We start from the raw sequence: 21551 nt of genomic DNA, 5'->3' as shown, positions 1-21551 counted from the left end.
TTTTTGCGGAACGAGTTGTACTTTTTAACAACACCATTGGTTTTAAAATATTGTGTACTGGAAAACGGGAAAAAAATTCCAAGTGCAGTGAAATTGCAAAAAAAGTGCAATCCCACACTTGTTTTTTGTTTTCTTTTTTACTAGGTTTACTAAATGATAAAACTGACCTGCCATTATGATTCTCCAGGCCATTACGAGTTCATAGACACCAAACATGTCTAGGTTCTTTTTATCTAAGTGGTGAAAAAAAATTCCAAACTTTGTTAAGAAGAAAAAACAATTGCGCCATATTCAGATACCCGTAGCGTCTCCATTTTTCGTGATCTGGGGTCGGGTGAGGGCTTATTTTTTGCGCGCCGAGCTGACATTTTTAATAATACCATTTTAGTGCAGATATGATGATGTTCTGATCGTCCGTTATTGCAATTTACTACTGCATACAAGTTACAAATACTACCACACCATGAGCAGGCCAAATATTACCAATAAAAAACAACAACACTAATCTATATATATAATTGTCTAAGGGTTTTTCTGTCTGTCTGTCTGTCTGTCCTGGAAACCCCGCGTCTCTGATTCTGAATCAGCGACGGGCACAGCATGGCGACGATGATGTCATAAAGGTTGCCTCGACCAATCAGCGACGGGCACAGTCTGCTGCGAATTCGCCTCGACCAATCAGCGATGGGCACAGTATCGACGTAGATGTCATAATGGTTGCCATGGCGACGATGATGTCATAAAGGTTGCCTCGACCAATCAGCGACGGGCACAGTCTTCCGCGAATTCTGGAATCATCATTGTCCATATACTACGGGGACATGCATATTCTAGAATACCCGATGCATTAGAATCGGGCCACAATCTAGTGTTAACATAAGTGCCATTATACACAGGAGCCCTGTACATAGTACACAGTATACAGGTAATATAGTGATCACCCATGACATTATACACAGGAGCTCTGTATATAGTGTACAGGGAATATAGTGATCACCAGTACCATTATACACAGGAGCTCTGTATATAGTGTCAGTGTACAGATAATACAGGGATCACCAGTTACATTATACTCAGGAGCTCAGTATATAGTATCAGTGTACAGGTAATACAGGGATCACAGATATCATTATAATATACATAATATAATATATAATGCCATTATATACAGGAGCTTTGTATATAGTGTACAGAGAATAGACTGATCACCTGTGACATTATGCACAGGAGATCAGTAAATAGTATCAGTGTACAGGGAACACAGTGCTCACCAGTGACATTATACATTGGAAGGAACTCTGTATATAGTGTCAGTGTAAAGATAATACAAGGATCACGTGTGCCTTTATACACAGGAGCTCTATACACAGCATATAGTGTATAGTGTAAGTGTACAGGTAACACACTGACTCATTCGTGACGTCTCTAGTTGAAGTCCTTCATTTTCGGTTTTCTTCTTCACCCAGCACAGACCACAATCACTTCTTCCAGCCAGAACTAATCTCATTTAATTGCAAAGGCTTGTCCAACCCCATAATATTTTTACAAACATCTTAAGATGTGCTAAAATAATAATAATAATAATAATAATAATAATAAAACATTTGTAATTATATAGCACCAACATATTCCACAGCACTTTACATTATAGAGGGGATTTGTGCAGACAATAGACATTATAGCATAACAATAAACACAGATCAAAACAGATACCAAAAGGAATGATGGCCCTGCTCGCAAGCTTACAAACTATGAGGAAAAAGGGGAGACAGGAGAGATGGATGATAACAATTGCTTTCGTTGTTCGGACCAGCCATAGTGTATGGCTCGGGTGTTCATGTAAAGCTGCATGAACCAGTTATCAGCCTAAGTATGTAGCAATACAGACACAGAGGGCTATTAACTGCATAAAGTGTATGAGAACATGATACGAGGAACCTGATTATGGTTTAAGTTTTTTGAATGGGCCACACAGGGATAATTAGATTAATGTGTTGAGGCGGTAGGCCAGTCTGAACAAATGTGTTTTTAGGGCACGCTTAAAACTGTGGGGATTGGGGATTAATCGTATTAACCTAGGTAGTGCATTCCAAAAAATTGGCACAGCACATGAAAAGTCTTGGAGACAGGAGTGGGAGGTTGTAATTATTGAGGATGTTAACCTCAGGTCATTAGCAGGGAGGGCACAGGTAGGATGGTAGGCTGAGACCAGGGAGGAGATGTAGGGTGGAGATGACTTGTCACCTTCGAGGAGTTGTCCAGGACTATTATATTATTTTACTATGGGCCTAAAAACTAACAGGCAAGTAATTGCTACAGAGGCAATTAGAAAGAACATCAGCTGCACTGTAACCACTTGTATGTTCTGCAGGACCGGTATCTACCACTGTATGCCACCAAATCACATTGCGGTAGTATCAGTGTGCCAACTTAGTTGTAATCAAGGTTACCGGTACTGGCTTACTCAGATGTTTCGCCGAACCTCTAGCTACACCTCTGGGTCAAGTGCAAGTAGATAAAATATCATGTGGCACTCGGCAGTGTTAATCGCCAGTGTGAGCGAACCCTAAGGTTGAAAATAGACATGACTACTAGGATTTAATGCTATGGAGACTGGGCATGTACCCTTGTCCTGACAAATTAATTAGTTGTTCATTTGTCAGTTCGATGCTTTACTGTCTTCTTCAGGACCAACGTGCGGTATGTCATTCCTTAGCTGGCTGTCTGTTCAAAGATGTTGGGTGCTAAGCAGAACCCTATATTCAGATAAATTGCATATTTTTTTCCTGTGATGGAGTGCACTGCTTGGGCTTTGCTACTAATTAATCCCTTTTAAGCAAAAATAATTTCAGATACCTGGTCCAGTGGCCACATCACTAGTTCATGGCTGCCGGACCAGAGCCCTGTGAGTCTCTTCCTCATTAGTATGCCCATCATCATAGTTGCAGCACAACACACACATTTCATGCCGGGCCTACTAATCAGATAATGCGTCAGGCATACTGACAGGTGGGAGGAGGTTCACCAGGCTCTGGTGGTTTGGTGGCCACATATTACCAATGTGAGTGCTAGCCCAGGGTCCTGCAAATATTCTTGCTCAATTCTATCAACATTACTCTAATGTAATGATGTGTAACCAGATGTCATAATACAAACTGGATGCATCACTAAAAAGATCTATTAAATCTGATGCAGCTGGTGTACTTACTATGAAAATCCATTTCAGAATAGAGTTTAAACTAAACCTCCGCCCACCTAGCATCACAGGTCCTCAGTGTACCCCCATCTCTGCTGCTGCTAAGATCTCAAACTACTCAGTACAGTATGCAGCCGTGAGTCAGGCAGGGGGGGCAGATGTTGAAAACACTTGATCTAAAACTGGATTCATAAAATGCTCAACTTAATATCAGGATTAAACAATCATTCAGACATTGATTTTCAAAGTAAATATACCAGGCTCACCTGGAATAAGAAATCGATTTAGCCCTATAACAACCGGTGACCATTTTCATCTCGTGTTGTGTGCAAGGTTTATACAGCAGGCTCAAGAACTGAGTCCGTTCAATATAGGGCAGATGTTGGCTGTTTTTCACAGCCAGTATCTGCTGCAAATAGAAGCAACTGGAGCTAGCTCCTATCGCTGCTGTTTAACCATTTATATAGTTCTGTCAATCACTCACAGCAGCATGTAAATAGCCTGCTCTCAGGTGCATTTCCGGTCCAACTCCTAATGCTCCCAATCCACGCAATGCAATTTAAAGAAAGTATATTGCAAAAAAAAAATATTGCCGCACATTACCAAAAAATAGAACCAAAAACCAAGAAAACAGATTGGACTATAAAATAGGCACGCACAACCATATAAATAGAAAAATAACAAATGTTTTATTGAGCACAACAGCAAGGACACATAAAAACAATTAAAATGTACAAATAATGTACGTGACACCCTGCTATAAATATCCTACAAATAACATTCAGTCGATGTAGGACGTGTATATAAAGATCCGCCAGATATAAATCACATAATATGAAATGAAGCAAGAAAACCTCCTAATGAATCAAAGTATGCAGTAAGCACACCAATACAGAACAAAGGTGTAAAATGATATGGGTTAATGAATGTCAGAGCACGCAGGGAACCTGGTGGAATAAATGCCCATACCACGTTCTATACAATAAATGATGGTAGAGTGCCCAGAGAATAACAAAAAGAAAAAGAACCCATAATAATAAGGAAAGGGCCATGTGATGCCCGGCATACTCAGCTGGAGCTCGGAGGAAGATAGCAGGCTAGGACCCAAGTCTACATCGAGAGTGCTGAATCTGAAAAAAGATTGTGAGTCTCAATGCCGAAGTATGAACGGCATGAAGTAAGGTAAGCAGGGTGTCCGACAAGAGCCCCACGCGTATCGCCGCCGCAGCGGCTTCGTCGCTGCGGCGGCGATACGCGTGGGGCTCTTGTCGGACACCCTGCTTACCTTACTTCATGCCGTTCATACTTCGGCATTGAGACTCACAATCTTTTTTCAGATTCAGCACTCTCGATGTAGACTTGGGTCCTAGCCTGCTATCTTCCTCCGAGCTCCAGCTGAGTATGCCGGGCATCACATGGCCCTTTCCTTATTATTATGGGTTCTTTTTCTTTTTGTTATTCTCTGGGCACTCTACCATCATTTATTGTATAGAACGTGGTATGGGCATTTATTCCACCAGGTTCCCTGCGTGCTCTGACATTCATTAACCCATATCATTTTACACCTTTGTTCTGTATTGGTGTGCTTACTGCATACTTTGATTCATTAGGAGGTTTTCTTGCTTCATTTCATATTATGTGATTTATATCTGGCGGATCTTTATATACACGTCCTACATCGACTGAATGTTATTTGTAGGATATTTATAGCAGGGTGTCACGTACATTATTTGTACATTTTAATTGTTTTTATGTGTCCTTGCTGTTGTGCTCAATAAAACATTTGTTATTTTTCTATTTATATGGTTGTGCGTGCCTATTTTATAGTCCAATCTGTTTTCTTGGTTTTTGGTTCTATACCTATATTGGACTTGGCACTGCACCCTTTAATATTTATTTAGGACTATTGCTTTTGGTGCACCCTTTATCAAAACATTACCAAAAAATAAGCTAAAAAGCTATCAAAATGTAATTTTTCCCAATAATGTTAGTAATAAAAACTGTAAAGTCATGGTTCACTGAAAATGGCGACACAAAGTACTATTTACTTTTTTACAGAGTTCAATATTTTTTCTTAACAGTAAAATATACAAAAAAAGCCTTATTATTTACAGCACAATGAGTGCCATAAATAAAACCCCAAAACAATGTCGGAATTAAAGGTTTTCTTTTACTATTTCACCCCTCTTTAAAGTTTTTCCCATTGTTCGGCACTTTATATGGTAAAATGAATGGGGCCATTGAAAAGTACAACTCATCCTGTAAAAAATAAGCAATCGTACGGCTGTGTCGACAGAGGGATAAAAAAGTTATGGCTCTTGAAAGAAGAGCAGGAGAAAACTAAAATGATAAAGCAAAAAAGTTTAATGATAAATAATGTATTCAGTTTGTACTGCAAAATGTGGTGACAGATCCTCTCGATAGTTACTGTTTCTATTAATGCAAAATACAAATGTTTTGTGTTTTGGACAATAGATGTATGTTTCTTTAAATATTTTTTATATTTTTTACCGTTTTATATTTTATATACGTTAAATATTTTTATATTTTATATATTTTTTACATAATTTTTAAATATTTTATAGTTTAATATTTGATATATTTTAAAATATTTTTATAGTTGTATATTTTATATATTTTTAAATGTTTTTATAGTTTTATACTTTACATATTTTTTAAATATTTGTATATATTTTATAGTTTTATATTTTATATATTTTATATATTTGTATATTTGATATATTTTTAAATATTTTGTAAATAATTTTTAAGATATATGTATATATTTATAAATACTGGACTATTTTACCTTTTGACTTAAAAAAAATCTTTAACAGTTTCTCGTTGACGCTTTATACAGATGATCAAGTGAATGTCATATGATAAAAGTTAAAAATAAAAACCACTTGACTATTTCCTCCAGCGATGCCTCCTACACAAGATATCATACTGTCCTGGGCTGTCAGTCAAGCTGCCTGCAGTCACATTACGTAGACGAAAATATCTGATAATTGAGCGGAGTTATTAAAAGTGAGTGAATATAGAAGCTGTGTTAATCATTATCAATATTTCGAAAGGTTTATGCAGAGACTGCCTAAGACATTTAAGGACTCGGAGCTGTCATAACTGTCTCTTCTTGGACTGTGACATGTAGAGTGCATTGGCACGTCTTTGATTCTAAAATTGTAGGTCCAAAAATAATCAAAAGTTTCTAAAAACGCATCGGTCTAAAATGGATCACGTAGATGTCAACGAAGAGCGTTGATTAGAATGGACTAAATGTTTTTAAAATTGCAAAAGAGAAAAACTGGAACCCCATTATCCTTATAAGAGAGAGTGTCTAAAATGGAACTAGTATTTATGGTGATGTAAGGGCTGAATCAAGAGCCTAAGGCGGCATTCAGCAAAGGGCAGCAGGTGCACACACATGCACAATTTCCTGATAAAAATAAATTACTGAAAATAATAAAAAATGTTAGTCTGTCAAGAATTATTTGTGACAACCAATTGGTAGTCATGAGCGAATGTGTTCGGATACAGTGTTCTCCGAGCATGCTCAGGTGCAAACCGAGTGTCTTCTGCGTGCTTGAAAAATGTAAAAATGTGTTTGAGTCCTCGTGGCTGCATGTCTCGTGACTGTTCAACAGCCGCAACACATGCAGGGATTGCCTATAAAACAGGTACTCTCTGCATGAGTTGTGGATGTCGAACAATCGAGAGACATGCAGCCGCAGGGACTCAAGCATATTTTTCGAGCACGCTGATGATACTCGGTTTACACCTAAGCATGCTCGGAGAAAACCTTATCCCAACACATTCGATCATCACTAATTGCAGCCTGTAAAAGGTTTTGCTTGGATGTTGCAATAATTAATTGAATTTATAGAGTTAGAAATTGGAGGTCCTAACAAAATTCATGGAGAAGTAAGGATGTACAAGATTTTAGGGATACATTTTTATATGTCCCTTACTGAACCCTTTCCACAATCCACCGTACATATGTGGAAGACGTTGAGTGCGCATCTACAGCTCTGGCAAAAATTAAGAGACCACCACATCAAAACCCTGCCATGGCCAGCCCAATCTCCAGACCTGAACCCCATTGAAAACCTCTGGAATGTAATCAAGAGGATGATGGATAGCCACAAGACATCAAACAAAGAAGAACTGTTTACATTTTTGTGCCAGAAGCCGTGTGAAAGACTGGTGGAAAGCATGCCAAGACGCCTGAAAGAAAATCATGGTCTTTCCACAAAATATTGATTTCTGAACTCTTCCTGAGTTAAAACATTAGTACTGTTGTTTCTAAATGATTATGAACTTGTTTTCTTTGCATTATTTGAGGTCTGAAAGCACTGTTTTTTTTTAAATTTGACCATTTTTCTTTTTTAGAAAAAAAATACAAAATGTATTGCTTGGAAATTCAGAGACATGTTGTCAGAAGTTTATAGAATAAAAGAACAATTTAGATTTTAATAAAAAAAATAAAAAGAAGAAAATCAGACAAACTGAACATTTTGCATTTTTGTCTTTTTGCCAGAGCTGTATATAGCGGGTTCTCTCTCCCGTGATGCAGTGCCAGGATCCGTGTTGTCGTCATCTTCTAATTACTATACATCAATATTTACACCATACACAGCAACACTATCATATTGCAGTATTTAGTGATCACTGGTTCAAGTCTCCTTGTGGAGGGACTAAAAAGTGAAATAAAAAATAATAAAAATATATTCATTGATTAAGGTGGACTAATATAATAAAATATAATCTGTAATAATTCTTAAATTGAAAATATCATTTCCCAATCCAGTATGCTACATATTGTCTACCCACTACAGCCTTCATCTAAATTCTAGGGTCGTATTATGGATATTGATGCAAGGTAAAGACACTTATGTGATTATTCTGGTAATCTGCCAATATCGCAATTTATGGTATATAATTATATAGCATTACGGAATCTTTATATTAGCTACCTCCCATATCTAAGCTGCTCTCTTCTTAAGAATGGTTATTCATAGTAATGCACACCAAGTAGGTAGAAAATACAATCCATTCTCAAAGTTTACAGTATTGCATGTATAGTTACTGCCATCCACTTTACATATCTAAACTGTAGTATTGTGTTTTTACTGTCATCAATATTGCACTAGATGTTATTGGAACAGATATTGATCTGATGTTATTGCACTAAAGCCCTCACAGTATAGAAAGTGAATTGATAATATTGCACTATGCCATTTAAATCCCTATGGAGCAGCAACTAAAACATACAATACTATTTATTGTTTATGGATCATATTGTGGACCTAATAGGCTGCCCTATGCATCCACTCCTCTATTGGCAGTTAATAGAGTTAACACAGAAAATGGCCATGGCATGAAGATGTTAAAAAAAGCACCAAAAGCAATAATAATATCAACTCATCCAGCAAAAACAAGTTTTTATACAGTTAAATTGTTGAAAAAATTTAAACAAAGTTATAGGACATGGGAAACGGTGACACAAAACAAATTTTTTTTCAAAATTATTTTTTTTAACCCCTTTGCAAACTAAGCCTGTTTTCACCTTTATGACCAGGCCAAATTTTACAATTCTGACCACTGTCACTTTATGAAGACAAACAGAGAAATGATCCAGCTGGAGGTGGAGGCAGTTCAGACTTTGTGAGACTTTATTAGACAACTAAAGCGATAAATAGTTCTTCAAAAAGAAAAATGTTTACATAGCAAACACCTGGCATACCAGTGAGGAGGATCAACGCGTTTCAACTCCAGCTGGATCATTTCTCTGTTTGTCTTCATTTGCTGTGGGCGCTCACCCCGAACCGTGCTGGGCGTTGGCAGGTCTGGGGATTTCGTCTAAGACCGGTAAGCTGACTACATTCCTTTTTTCTTTTGCTATTCACTGTCACTATATGTTTAAAAGCTTCAGCAGATCCCACTGGTTCTGAGACTGTTAACTCATGACATATTGTACTTCATGATAGTGGTACAATTTGTTCGATATGAATTGCATTCATTTGTGATAATATTGAAAATTTGGTGAAAATGTTGTAATTTTAAAACTTTTAATTCGTATGCCCTTAAACCAAAGAGTTATGATACACAATATAGTTTATAAATAATATTTCCCACGCGTCTACTTTACATCTACAACATTTTAAAAAAATACCGTATTTTCCGGCGTATAAGACGACTGGGCGTATTAGACGACCCCCCAACTTTACCAGTTAAAATATAAAATCTTCTTAAAAGTCGGGGGTCTTCTTATACACCGTATGCCGTCTTATAGGGCCGGTGAATATGTGCCTTTTGGGTGGGGGGAGTGATCCTGATGACGACGAGGGGGCATCTCACAGGAAAGTGAGTATCCCCCATTACCTTATCGTAGCGCTGCAGCGTGGGGTCTCTGTGCTGGGAGCGGCAGCTGCTGTGCTGTGGTGCGGCGGCTCCTCTTCTGCAGTGTGGGGCCTCTGTGCTGTGGGGTGGTGGCGGCGGTGTATCTTTATGCAGTCGGGGCTCCTCCGGCATCTCTTTAAAGCCTGGAGGCCCCGCCGCCACCGCCCCACAGCACCAGAGGCCCCACACTGCAGAAGAGGAGCCGCCGCCCCACAGCACAGCAGCCGCCGCTCCCAGCACAGAGACCCCACGCTGCAGCGCTACGATAAGGTAATGGGGGATACTCACTTTCCTGTGAGACGCCCCCTCGTTGTCATCAGGACCACTCCCCACCCACCCACCATATACACCTGGCGTACAAGGCGATTCCCGGCGTATAAGACGACCCCCGACTTTTAAGAAGATTTTCAGGGGTTAAAAAGTCGTCTTATACGCCGGAAAATACGGTATATATTTTTTTGGTTAGGTAGTTATAAGGGTTAAAAGTTGACCTGCGATGTCTCAGTTTTACAACAAAATTTACAAAACCATTTTTTTAGGGACCACCTCACATTTATACTGACTAGCGATGAGCGAATATACTTGTTACTCGAGATTTCTTGAGCATGCTCAGGGCTCCTCCGAGTATTTTTCAGTGCTCTGAGATTTAGTTTTTCTTGCCGCAGCTGAATGATTTACAGCTGTTAGCCAGCTTGATTACATGTGGGGATTCCCTAGCAACCAGGCAACGACAACATGTACTTATGCTGGCTAACAGATGTAAATCATTCAGCTGCGGAAGAAAAACTAAATCTCCAAGCACTAAAAAATACTCGGAGGACCCCTGAGCATGCTCGAGAAATCTCGAGTAACGAGTATATTCACTCATCACTAATAGTGACTTTGGGGGGCCTATATGAAAGAAAATTCCCAAAAGTTACACCATTCTAAAATCTGAACCCCTCAAAGTGTTAAAAATCACATTCGATAACTTTATTAATATTTTATGTGCTTCACAGGAATTAATGCAATGTGGAAGGAAAAAATGGAAATTTTACTTTTTTTCACAAAATTTTTATATTAGCCACATATGTTTTATTTTCACAATGGTAACAGGGGAAAATGGACCCCAACATTTGTTGTGCAATTTTTAATGAGTACCCAGTAAGTTATGCCCAGCTCATGCTTCTGGAGACACTCACACGTAAATTAGGCGGATTCTCATCATTAGAGAAATGCCAATCATGTAGATGCATTGGGGGGCTCCGAAGGGAGGGGGCATTTAGATTTGAGAGCGGAGAATTTGCTGACTTTCTTTTGGCGGGTGAGGAGCCACAGCGGTTTTCCAGAGCCTTTCTCCTACCAGTAACGTGGAAACCCCTTATCTTTCTGTTAACAGATGATGGACTTGAGTGAGGACTTTCTTTTTTTGTTGATTGAGAAGAAGCTTTTTTTGGGAACATTTTACATAACACTTGGAATCACATTTTTCCAGTGCTCTTTGCTGAGCACTTGCTTTGGGGTTTCTATCTAAATCTCTAAATGATGGTATTCAGATGAAACCCCAAAGGGATCCATTCACTATAATGAGGCAGCAGATTTACTATGGATTCCGTGTGGCCTCAGTGCAGCGGTGTATATCTTTTCGGAGGTGCACAAAACTGTGTATGAGGAAGAAGTGCACTCACTGTCCCATTTATGCCATTTGGAAATCACATAAAAACAGCACAGAAGTGTGAAGAGGAGAAGCAATGGACAACTGCCGTTTTGCGACGGTGTGCGCTTCTATGGGTCCTAGGTGGAGAGGAGGTGACAAGTCCCATAAAGAGGCTAGACACCACCCCTTACCTGAAGTTTTTTTTTGGCTTCTGAAAAAAGCCAAAAAATAAGAAAATTAAAACATTACAAAAAAAAACTTCGGACAAGGGGCAGTGTATAGCTTCTTTATGGGACTTGTCACCTCCTCTCCACCTACGACCCGTAGAAGCGCACACCGGTGTGAAACATCCTTTGTCCATTGCATCTCCTTTTCACACTTCCTTGCTGCTTTTATGTGATTTCCAAGTGAAGGACATAAATGGGACGATACGTGCCTGTACCACTTCTTCCTCATATTTGCATTTGGAGTTTTACTATTGGACTTTATGTGGAGTGGCACCGGAGGTCGCAGAGCTGGTATCTATTCATAGTCCCAGGGCAGTGCGGCTGTGCCTGGCTGTTCTGATCACTCCTACTTTTGATTCATTGGATAAATGTGCGATCTTTGGGAGGCAGAATGAACAAATCAGCAGTAGGTGAAGAATTGGTTTTATTTATTTTTTACGCCGTTCCTTGTGCGGTATAAGTGATTAGGCAACTTTATTAGGGTCACTGCAATTAAAGCGATACCAGATTTATATTGGGTTTTTATGTTTGGCTGCTGTCACACACTAAAAGACACTTTTTATTGGATTTTTGCCTCTCCATATTTTGAGAGCTATAATTTTCTAAATATTTCTGCCAAAAAAGTCATGTGAGAGCTTGATTTTTGCAGGATGAGTTAGAGTTTTTTTGTACTATTTTCAGGCTTATAACTTTTTTGATCACTTTCTATTCTGATTACTGGGAGGCAGAATAAACAAAATCCAGCAATTCAAAAATAGTTGTTTTTTTTAGGGGTCATGCAGTTTCGCATATGGTAAAATTGATAAGGCAGCTTTATTCTTTGGGTCAGTACGATTACTGCGATATATCATTTATATCTTTTTTTATTTTGCATTGCTTTATTCTGAGAGATATAACTATTTTATTTTTCCGCTGATGGAGCTATACTGCAGAATGTTTTTTGCAGGACAAGATGACGTTTTCAGAGATACCATTTTTATTTACATTCTTCTTTTTTATCACATTTTATTCTGCGATATGATGATGAAACATTGTTTTATGCCCTGTTTTTCATTTTTGTTTTTATGGTGTTCACTGAAGGGGTTAACTAGTGATACATTTTTATGAGGCAGGTCATTTTGGATGCAGCGATACCAAATATATGTACTTTTTTTGTAAAAACATTTTTAAATAAAAATACAAATTTATGGGTACAATAAATTTTTTTTTTCTATTATTATTTTGAGATTTAAAAATATATATATTTTTACACATTTGTTTTTACTTTATTTTACATTACTATTTAGTCCCACTATGGGACTTTCTCCTTTTACAGTCTGATCGCTGGTATAAAGCAATAGCAATGCAGGAGCATTGCTATGCTTTGTAACTGTCACACAAGCTTGTTAGACCATGCTCTGAGTGTCCCTGGTGACCCATCATGACAACCCCAGGTCACCATGCCAACGATTGTGCCCTTGCGATGTCGCAGGGGGTGCCAATCGGTGGGGAGACGGAGCAGGAGCCCCCTACCTCTCCCTGCCTTCTAAATGCTGCTATCGATATCAATCACAGCATTTAGGTGATTAAACTGCCAGTTGCACTCCTGGCAATGAGAGCTGAGAGTCAGCAGTGTTGTTAGCTGAACACACGGAGACATTCGTGTGCACGCAGCTCCTGTGCTCGCAATATCGCTACGATGTACCCCTTTCGTCCAAGGTTGGTAAGTTATTACCTACCATTATGTATTGGGTAAGTCCCCTGTTGGGAACGGGTTTTAGCGGCGGCAGTTAAGGGTACTTATTCCTCAGCACCGCTTTTAAACAGAGCTGAGAAATAAGGTCATAGCGCCCCCAGCATCGGAAAATCTCTAGGGTCTCAGCTACCGGGGTAGCTGAGACCCTGAAGAACATGATTGGTTTTTAACGTCCCAGTGTTGCGATCACCGTTATTCACCAAATAAAGGCAACCGCAAAAAAAGTTGGATTTCCCATTTATTTCTCCCTCACCTCATATGGTCTAGCACATCATAGGAGAAAGAAATGGGGTCCCCCGAGTCCCACCCCAGTACCTCTGGCACCTGCTACACCCCCAGGCCTGTCCCTAGGTCCTCGGCGTTTTCTTCCGGGAAGATAATAGAGGGTACATGTGTAGTGCGCTCGCCGAGATCTGCTGGCCAACACCCAGCAACAATAGGAAATTTTTCCTATTGGTTCATTTTGATTACTGAGATAGACCCTATCACAGTGATCAAAATAAAAAAAAATAATAAATCAAACCCTCCTTTATCACCCCTTTAGTTAGGTAAAAATAATAAAATAAAAAAAGGGGTTTTTTTTCCATTAGGGTTAAAGCAGGGGTTAGAGCTAGGGTAAAGGTTAGGCTAGGGTTGGGCTAGGGTTAGGGTTGGGGCTAGGGTTAGAGGTAGGGTTGGGATTGGGCTAGGGTTAGAGTTGGGGCTAAGGTTAGGGTTGGGGCTAGGGTTAGGGTTTAGGTTAAAGCTAGGGTTAGGGTTGGGCTAGGGCTGGGTTAGGGTTGGGGTTTTGTTGGGGTTAGGTTTGTGGTTAGGGTTATGGTTCGGGTTGGGATTAGAGTTAGGTGTGTGTTGGGGTTAGGGTTGGGGTTAGGGCTGTGTTAGGGTTGGAGTTATAATTGGGAGGTTCCCACTGTTTACATACATCAGGGGTCTCCAAACGTGGCATGGCGCCTGCCATTGATTCCAGCCAATTTTGCATTCAAAAAGTAAAATGGTGCTCCCTCCCTTCGGAGCCCTGCCATGCACCCAAACAGTGCCTTTCCCCCACTGGAAATTGTTATTATTCCAAGATCTATTGATTAAAATGAACTTTATTGATGGGAAAACCCCTCTAAATCAAAAACATTAAATACTTTTAAAAGTAAATAGATATCCAACCTCATCAGTCCACATTAACTCCCCAATGTATCTTCTTGTTCCACTGGATACCACCATTCTTATCCCTACCATACAGAAAAATCTTATACTAACTACCCATTGAACTCTTCATTGTCCCTCCATCGAACTGCATCCAATTACAAATCATCAAGACATGTCAAAAAATAGTTATGCATTGCATAAATTTTTAACCCTAATGAACCAATCAGCCAAACCTAGACAGGTTATCTGTACATTCAACACACTTTGATATTTTTGGTTTAATGAACTGTGTCTTAAAAAAATTTGCATCCAACTTCTAGGTCAGATGTTGAGTTTGTACACAAACTACAGTAGTATAAGGGTATGTGCTCATGTTGAGTACTTGCTTGAAAAAATCTCTGCAATGTTTCAGCATATCTTGGCAGCAAAAATGCTACTGCAAAAATGCACTTTGTGCCGTGGTTTTGTATGCATTTTTGCACAGCAATGAAGATTTTTTTTTAGCTAAATAAAGAAATGTAATAAAACTGTTATGTGATGTAATTTCTTGGTTCAACACCTTCTTTCTGATTGTGATGCAGTCACATTGGGGTAACTGGATTAAGGGTTGGGGTCAGCAGCTGTTATTAACACCAAGCCCTAGGTTTAGTTATGAAAACATGTCAGACACCCTCATTACTGAACCAGTAAATAAACGCACACATTGTCACCAGGGTATGTAGAAGAGCTAACAGAATGAACCAACATAGGCTGGAAGAAAACAGCAACTGTTAATTTTTACAAAAAAATAAAATAAAAACATTGCATGGGCTCCAGCATAATTTTCATAACCAGCAGGGGGAAAGCCGATGGCTGAGGGCTGATGTAAATATTTTGGGAAGGAGCCAATAGCCATAAAGGTTCATAGGCTATTAATATCAGATCCCAGCTGTTTGCTTAGCCTTTAGTGGCTAGGTTACAAGGGCACCCCAGAAAAAAATTTGACATATGGTCCCCCTATGAAATCTAACCAGCAAAGGCTAGGCAGACAGCTGCGGGCTGATATTAATAGCCTAGGAAGGGGCCATGGAATTGGCCCCATCTCAGACTAAAAACATCAGTTATCAGCCGCCCCAGAAATGGTGCATCCAGAAAGTTTGCCAATTCTGGCACTCAGCCCCGCTCTTCCCACTTGCCCTGTGGATGTGGCAAGTGGGGTAATAGTTGTGGTGGTTTGATGTCACCTTTGTGTTGCCAGGTGACATCATGCCCAGAGGTTAGCAATGGAAGCATCTATAAGACGCCCGCATTACTAACCCCATAGTGATATTATAAAAAAACACACCCAGAATAAAGTCCTTTATTTGAAATAATGACACAGATTCTTTTAAAGGGAACCTGTCACCCCCAAAATCGAAGGTGAGCTAAGCCCACCGGCATCAGGGGCTTATCTACAGCATTCTGGAATGCTGTATATAAGCCCCCAATGTAACCTGAAAGATGAGAAAAAGAGGTTATAATATACTCACCCAGGGGCGTTCCCGCTGCGGTCCGGTCCGATGGGTGTCACGGTCCGGTCCAGTGCCTCCCATCTTCTTACGATGACGTCCTCTTCTTGTCTTCATGCTGCGGCTCCGGCTCAGGCGTACTTTGTCTGCCCTTTTGAGGGCAGAGTAAAGTACTGCAGTGCACAGGCACCAGGAAAGGTCAGAGAGGCCCGGATCCTGCGCACTGCAGTACTTTGCTCTGCCCTCAACAGGGCAGACAAAGTAGGCCTGCGAAGGAGATGCAGCATGAAGACAAGAAGAGGACATCATCTGCTGAAGATGAGAGGCCCCGGACTGGACCACGGCGCCCATCAGATCGGACCGCCCGCCCAGGTGAGTATAATCTAACCTTTTTTTCTCATCTTTCAGGATACATTGGGGGCTTATCTACAGCATTCCAGAATGCTGTACATAAGCCCCTGATGCCGGTGGGCTTAGCTCACTGTCGATTTTGGGGGTGACAGGTTCACTTTAATGAATCTAAAATAAACCATACTCACAACATCCAATAGAAGAAAAATATTTTTATCTATGTGGATTAAAAGTTAAATTTTAGCACCTTCACTACTCGCTGGATATTTTTCTTCTGTTGGATTTTGCTGTGGCTGCTTAACCCTCATCCGAGCGAGGCGTCAGCTTGCAAAACAGGAGGTCAAAACATGATGAACTGGTAAGCTGACTTTCTCCCTATTTTTTACCTACATACTCACATCACCCAATCTACTGAAGCCAGTGTTTCCTGCAAATTAATTAAAACAATAAACAACAATATTCCTCACCTGTCCACAGAGAAGATAATCTACTGTATAGAGTCCGACAATGATCCTGATGACTTTGAAAGCAGTCACTGTGTGCCTACTCTCAAAGACAGCAGGCTACATGCTGACAAAGGAGATAATCACTCCTGCAGTGTGTAGCACTGAGCTGCAGTGAGAGAGATCACCAGAGTTCATCAGCTGATGATCCCTAGTGATCTCACTTATGGCACCACCGCTGCAAGAGAAAGTTCTCACGCAGTGATGGTGTCGTAAGTGAGATCACCAGAGCTCAGCAGCTGATGAATTTGAGTGATCTCTCTCATGGCAGCTCAGTGCTATACACTGCAGAAGCGATGACGCTCCTGTCAATGTATCACCAGCGGCTGGTTAGAGCAGTCACAACTCTACACGTGAGATCGCCATGGGACTCTCTGGTTTACGTGGACTACGGCAGACAGGAGATTATATAGTGGTTTATTATTTTTGATTGTTTACAGAAGACAAAGGCATCATCGATTTGATGTTAGGTGAGTATAATGTGTTTTTATATTTTATTTGAAAATGTATTTTATTATTTTAAATGTTTTTTTTTAAGTTAACTATCTACTGGCGGTAACATTACCGCTGATCATAATCGCTGCATGGATGTTTCCCACGCTGTCACACAGATGACAGCATGGGAAACACCATAGGAAGTTTTTAAAAACGTAAGCAAAAACTCAGAAAATCTGCAGCAAATCCACAAACATTTTTATACCTGAGATTTGTTGCGGATTTGACTCACTCAGTTGAAGTCAATGGGTGAAAAACGCTAAAAATGTGCTCAGAGAATTGACATGCTGCAGAAAAAAATGCACTGCAAATACTCAAAGGAAAATTACTGATCATGTGCACAGCACTTCAGGATTCTCATTGAATTAGCTGGCATAAGGATTCCATAGCATTTTTGACCCATTTCCACACAGAAAAAACACTGCGAAAACGCACCAAAAACGCACCGTGTGCACATAGCCTAAGCCTGTGTTTTATCAGCGTTTTTTGTGCATTTTTATGCAAATTTTCAGCTGCATTGTCCTCAGTATTTTGTGTAAAACCTTGGGTTTAGCAGAATGGAGCATGTCACTTCTTTCAGCATATTTCACCCATTAGAAGCAATGGATGGTGCAAAAAATGTTGAAAAATACAGGTATCAGTTTTTGTTGCAATAGAATCATATTTTTTTTCATTCACTAAACTTTATCAGCATGCACAAAAGACAAATGTAAATGTACCATGAAAAAAGAAAAAAAAAAACGCAGCAAAAAAGGCAAGAAAAACGTAGCAAAACTTGCCTTTTTTCAGCAAGTTCATACTGCCAAGAGAGCAGGCCTAAGTATTGCAGGAAGAAGCCCATGGTAAAGACTGCAGGACTGTAAGATTGCTGCTTTATACATGAAGAGGTTACATTGAGATGCTAATGTCCAGGTACCATATTCAGGGTATCAGCGCACTCAGGGGAAATTGCTCCAGATACCCTTGCGAAATTAAAAAAAGTTTGGTTCCAAAGTAATTTTTTTGTGAAAAAAGGAAAATGTTCATTTTTTCCTTCCACATTGCTTTAGTTCTCGTGAAGCACCAGAAGGGATAATAAACTTATTGTAAGTGGTTTTGTCCACTTTGAGGGGTGCAGTTTTTAGAATGGTGTCACTTTTGGGTATTTTCTGTTTTATTGACCCCCCAAAGTCACTTCAAATGTGAGGTGGCCCCTAAAAATGGTTTTGTAAATTTTGTTGGAAAGATGAGAAATCGCTGGTCAACTTTAAACCCTCATAACGTCCTAAGAAAAAAATTATGTTTCCAAAATATTGCTGATGTAAAGTAGACATGTGGGAAATGTTATTTAGTAACTATTTTGTGTGACACTATTCTCTGATTTAAGGGAACAAAAATTAAAAGTTTGAAAAATGCAAAATTTTCAAAATTTTTGCCAAAGTCATATCAAAGAACTTTTACAACTATCATGAACTACAATATGTCACAAGAAAACATTCTCAGAATCAGTGGTTCCAGAGCCATAAACTCATAAAGTGACAGTGGTCAGAATTGTAAAAAATTGGCCCAGTCGTTATGTTCAAAATTGGCTCTGTCACTAAGGGGTTAAAAAAGACTATATACACTTAATATCAATGTAATCCTACTGACGGGAAAATCAATTTAAAAGATTGTTTTTACTGCATTATTATGACAGAATTTAGTTTTTCTTCACACTAAGATTTTTGTTCCCTATGGTTTTGGTACATTATATTTTAAGGTGAAAAAGGTCAAAACTACAACTCTTCCTGCAATAAAACAAGTCTCCAACAGCTATGTCTAAGGACATTTTTTATTTATGGTTCTTAAAACTTGAAAACTGAAATGGACTCAGTCAGGAAGTTTGCTCCATGGATTAAAACAGTAAAAACATTTTTTTTAAGCAAAGGAACCCAAGTTTCCCAGTTTTATTATAACTACATGTTTACAAAATAATGATTTAGTAGTAATGAGTAACAATGCCATATTTTATCATTACTGTAGTTATCTCCAGTAGTAAATTTGAAAATATTGTAATGTTACCTCTGGTTCAAGAGACAAAAATTTGTAAAAATGTTTTGCCAGATATTTTTTTTTTTACTTTGGGTACAGTAGTAGTTTCATTTGGATTCTGGCGTGATGGCAGTAACACAAACTTTCACAGTGTCAGTACCTGGGGGCCATACTAGCTGTAATAGAAGCCCTGTGAAATGGCAATATTTCTTTAAATAATAGACAAGAATCATTGGCAATAATAAAAATATGACTCTACGATCCCAGGAGCAGGTAAAACATCATCTTGGAAACTTGAAAATAACAAAAAAAATCTTTGAATGTCCAAGTATAAAAGAATATTATTAACCCATGAGAATAAGTGTTTGAGGTTCCTTAATCGACAACGGAACATGTGAGATGCATGGCAAAAGAAAGGATCCTGGATCAGGGCAGGATGCCTCCTGTAATGGGTAGTAGGAGGAATTATAATAGGGTTAGTATGATCTGATGTTCGTAGGGTGAGACACACAGTGCAAGAAATAATGGACCAGAAAGGTTACCTCTCCATTACGATATCATATGGTCATCAGCTTGACTGGTTCCAGTATGAGACAAACAGCCATCTTTAAGGGAAGGAGAGTGACCGGTCCCTACATTTCAGAACTAGTTAACGTTAACAGAACGAGCCATCCTTTAAGCACAGAAAGGTATGAACCAGATACTAGTCTAAACTATAACTGGTAAAAGGAACAGGCATTAAAGGGAACCTGTCACCCCCAAAATTGAAGGTGAGGAAAGCCCACCAGCATCAGGGGCTTATCTACAGCATTATGTTATGCTGTAGATAAGCCCCTGATGTATCCTGAAAGATGAGAAAAAGAGGTTAGATTAAACTCACCCAGGGGCGGTCCCAGTCCGGTTCTGGTCCGATGGGCGTCGCAGTCCGGTCCGGGGCCTCCCATCTTCTTACGATGATGTCCTCTTCTTCTCTTTATGTTGTGGCTCCGGCGCAGGCGTACTTTGTCTGCCCTGTTGAGGGCAGAGCTAACTACTAAAGTATGCCTGTGCCGGAGCCGCAGCGTGAAGACAAGAAGAGGACATCATCGTAAGAAGATGGGAGGCCCCAGACCGGACCTCGACGCCTATCGGACCAGAACCGCCCCTGGGTAAGTATAATCTAACTTCTTTTTCTCATCTTTCAGGATACATTGGGGGCTTATCTACAGCATTACAGAATGCTGTAGATAAGCCCCTGATGCTGGTGGGCTTAGCTCACCTTCAATTTTGGGGGTGACAGGTTCCCTTTAAGGATCTTAAATAACCAGTGGCCCTGCCCAGGAAAAACAACAAGAACCTAAAGACAAAGATTTAACCACAGAGCTCCAAGCCAAGGCAATACCACAAATCCTTGCCGAGAAGCGACCTGATGACAGAAGCAGAGACAAAGAGGGCAGACACTTATATGGATGCCACAATCTTCCACTTCTTCGTTCCTCAACAGACTAACTTTGTTGTGGAAGTAAAAAAAACAATTTCCATAAATTGCGGGGGGGAATATTTTCGACTTTATAACAAAAGATTTTCCAAAATTCAGATTTTGCCTTTTTGCTACTATTTTGCCACATACCTCTTTTAGGCACTTTCCTCTTCTCTTTTCTGTCTTGTGTCAATTGCTTTGTGTGATCCATCTGATTCATTCGCTCTGTACTTCTTTGAGATTCTTCTTCCTCACAATCGTAATCGTCCAAAATTGGGGTCTCTCGTATAGACATTCTCAAAACCGAGCTGTGAGGTTGCAACTTAGATGACCTAAAGTCCCGAGATGGGGGTCCTAGCAGAACAGACGGGATGTAGTGGATCTCATGAGTAGCTTCAGTGCTGGCACTCTTTTGGGGAATTCTTCTTCGCTTGTACCAACGCCGTTGAGCAAACAATGCAACTGAGAAAATTAGCAGAAGTAACAGTAGTGCGATCAGTCCTCCCTGCAGAAAACAGAAAAGGAGGGCTATAAACACATATGCACATAGATATGGACCGGCATCGAAATGTACAAGGAGATCAATTACAACAGCAGAGAAACTTCAGAGAAAAAAGTTAAGAAAAATGTGCTACAATATTATAAATTATCTGTTGTCTGAGCTTTATTGACTTCTATCGGCAATTCTCACCCTAACAGAATAGCTAGAAATCTTGCTCTATGGGCAGAAAGTGCTCAGGACAGCGATACAGTGTTTTTCTTGCGATTGGTTCAAGGCTCTGACATTTCAGAACATCCCAATGTGTCATTACCTTTTCTCATGGCTCAACACATCCTGAGATGAAAGTCACAAGAGATGACCAGTTGTTGGATACTTGGTTTTGGGATATTCTGTTGGGAATGAGATGTA

General features: G+C 39.7%; 1 protein-coding gene across 2 annotated transcripts in view; it reads right to left on the bottom strand.

Annotated features, from left to right (window-relative positions):
- Positions 1–21551, bottom strand: part of ASTN2 (astrotactin 2) — a 939506-nt gene that overhangs the window by 620188 nt on the left and 297767 nt on the right. For both annotated transcript variants that reach the window (XM_077283456.1, XM_077283455.1), the window contains exon 3: positions 20792–21146. In XM_077283456.1, the coding sequence (XP_077139571.1) occupies positions 20792–21146 (355 nt within the window). The remainder of the gene's footprint in view (positions 1–20791; positions 21147–21551) is intronic.

Source organism: Ranitomeya variabilis, chromosome 2 (assembly GCF_051348905.1).
Source record: "Ranitomeya variabilis isolate aRanVar5 chromosome 2, aRanVar5.hap1, whole genome shotgun sequence".
Lineage (NCBI taxonomy): Eukaryota > Metazoa > Chordata > Amphibia > Anura > Dendrobatidae > Ranitomeya > Ranitomeya variabilis.
Note: the sequence above shows the minus strand (reverse complement) of the source record. Positions and strands in the feature narration are given on the sequence as shown.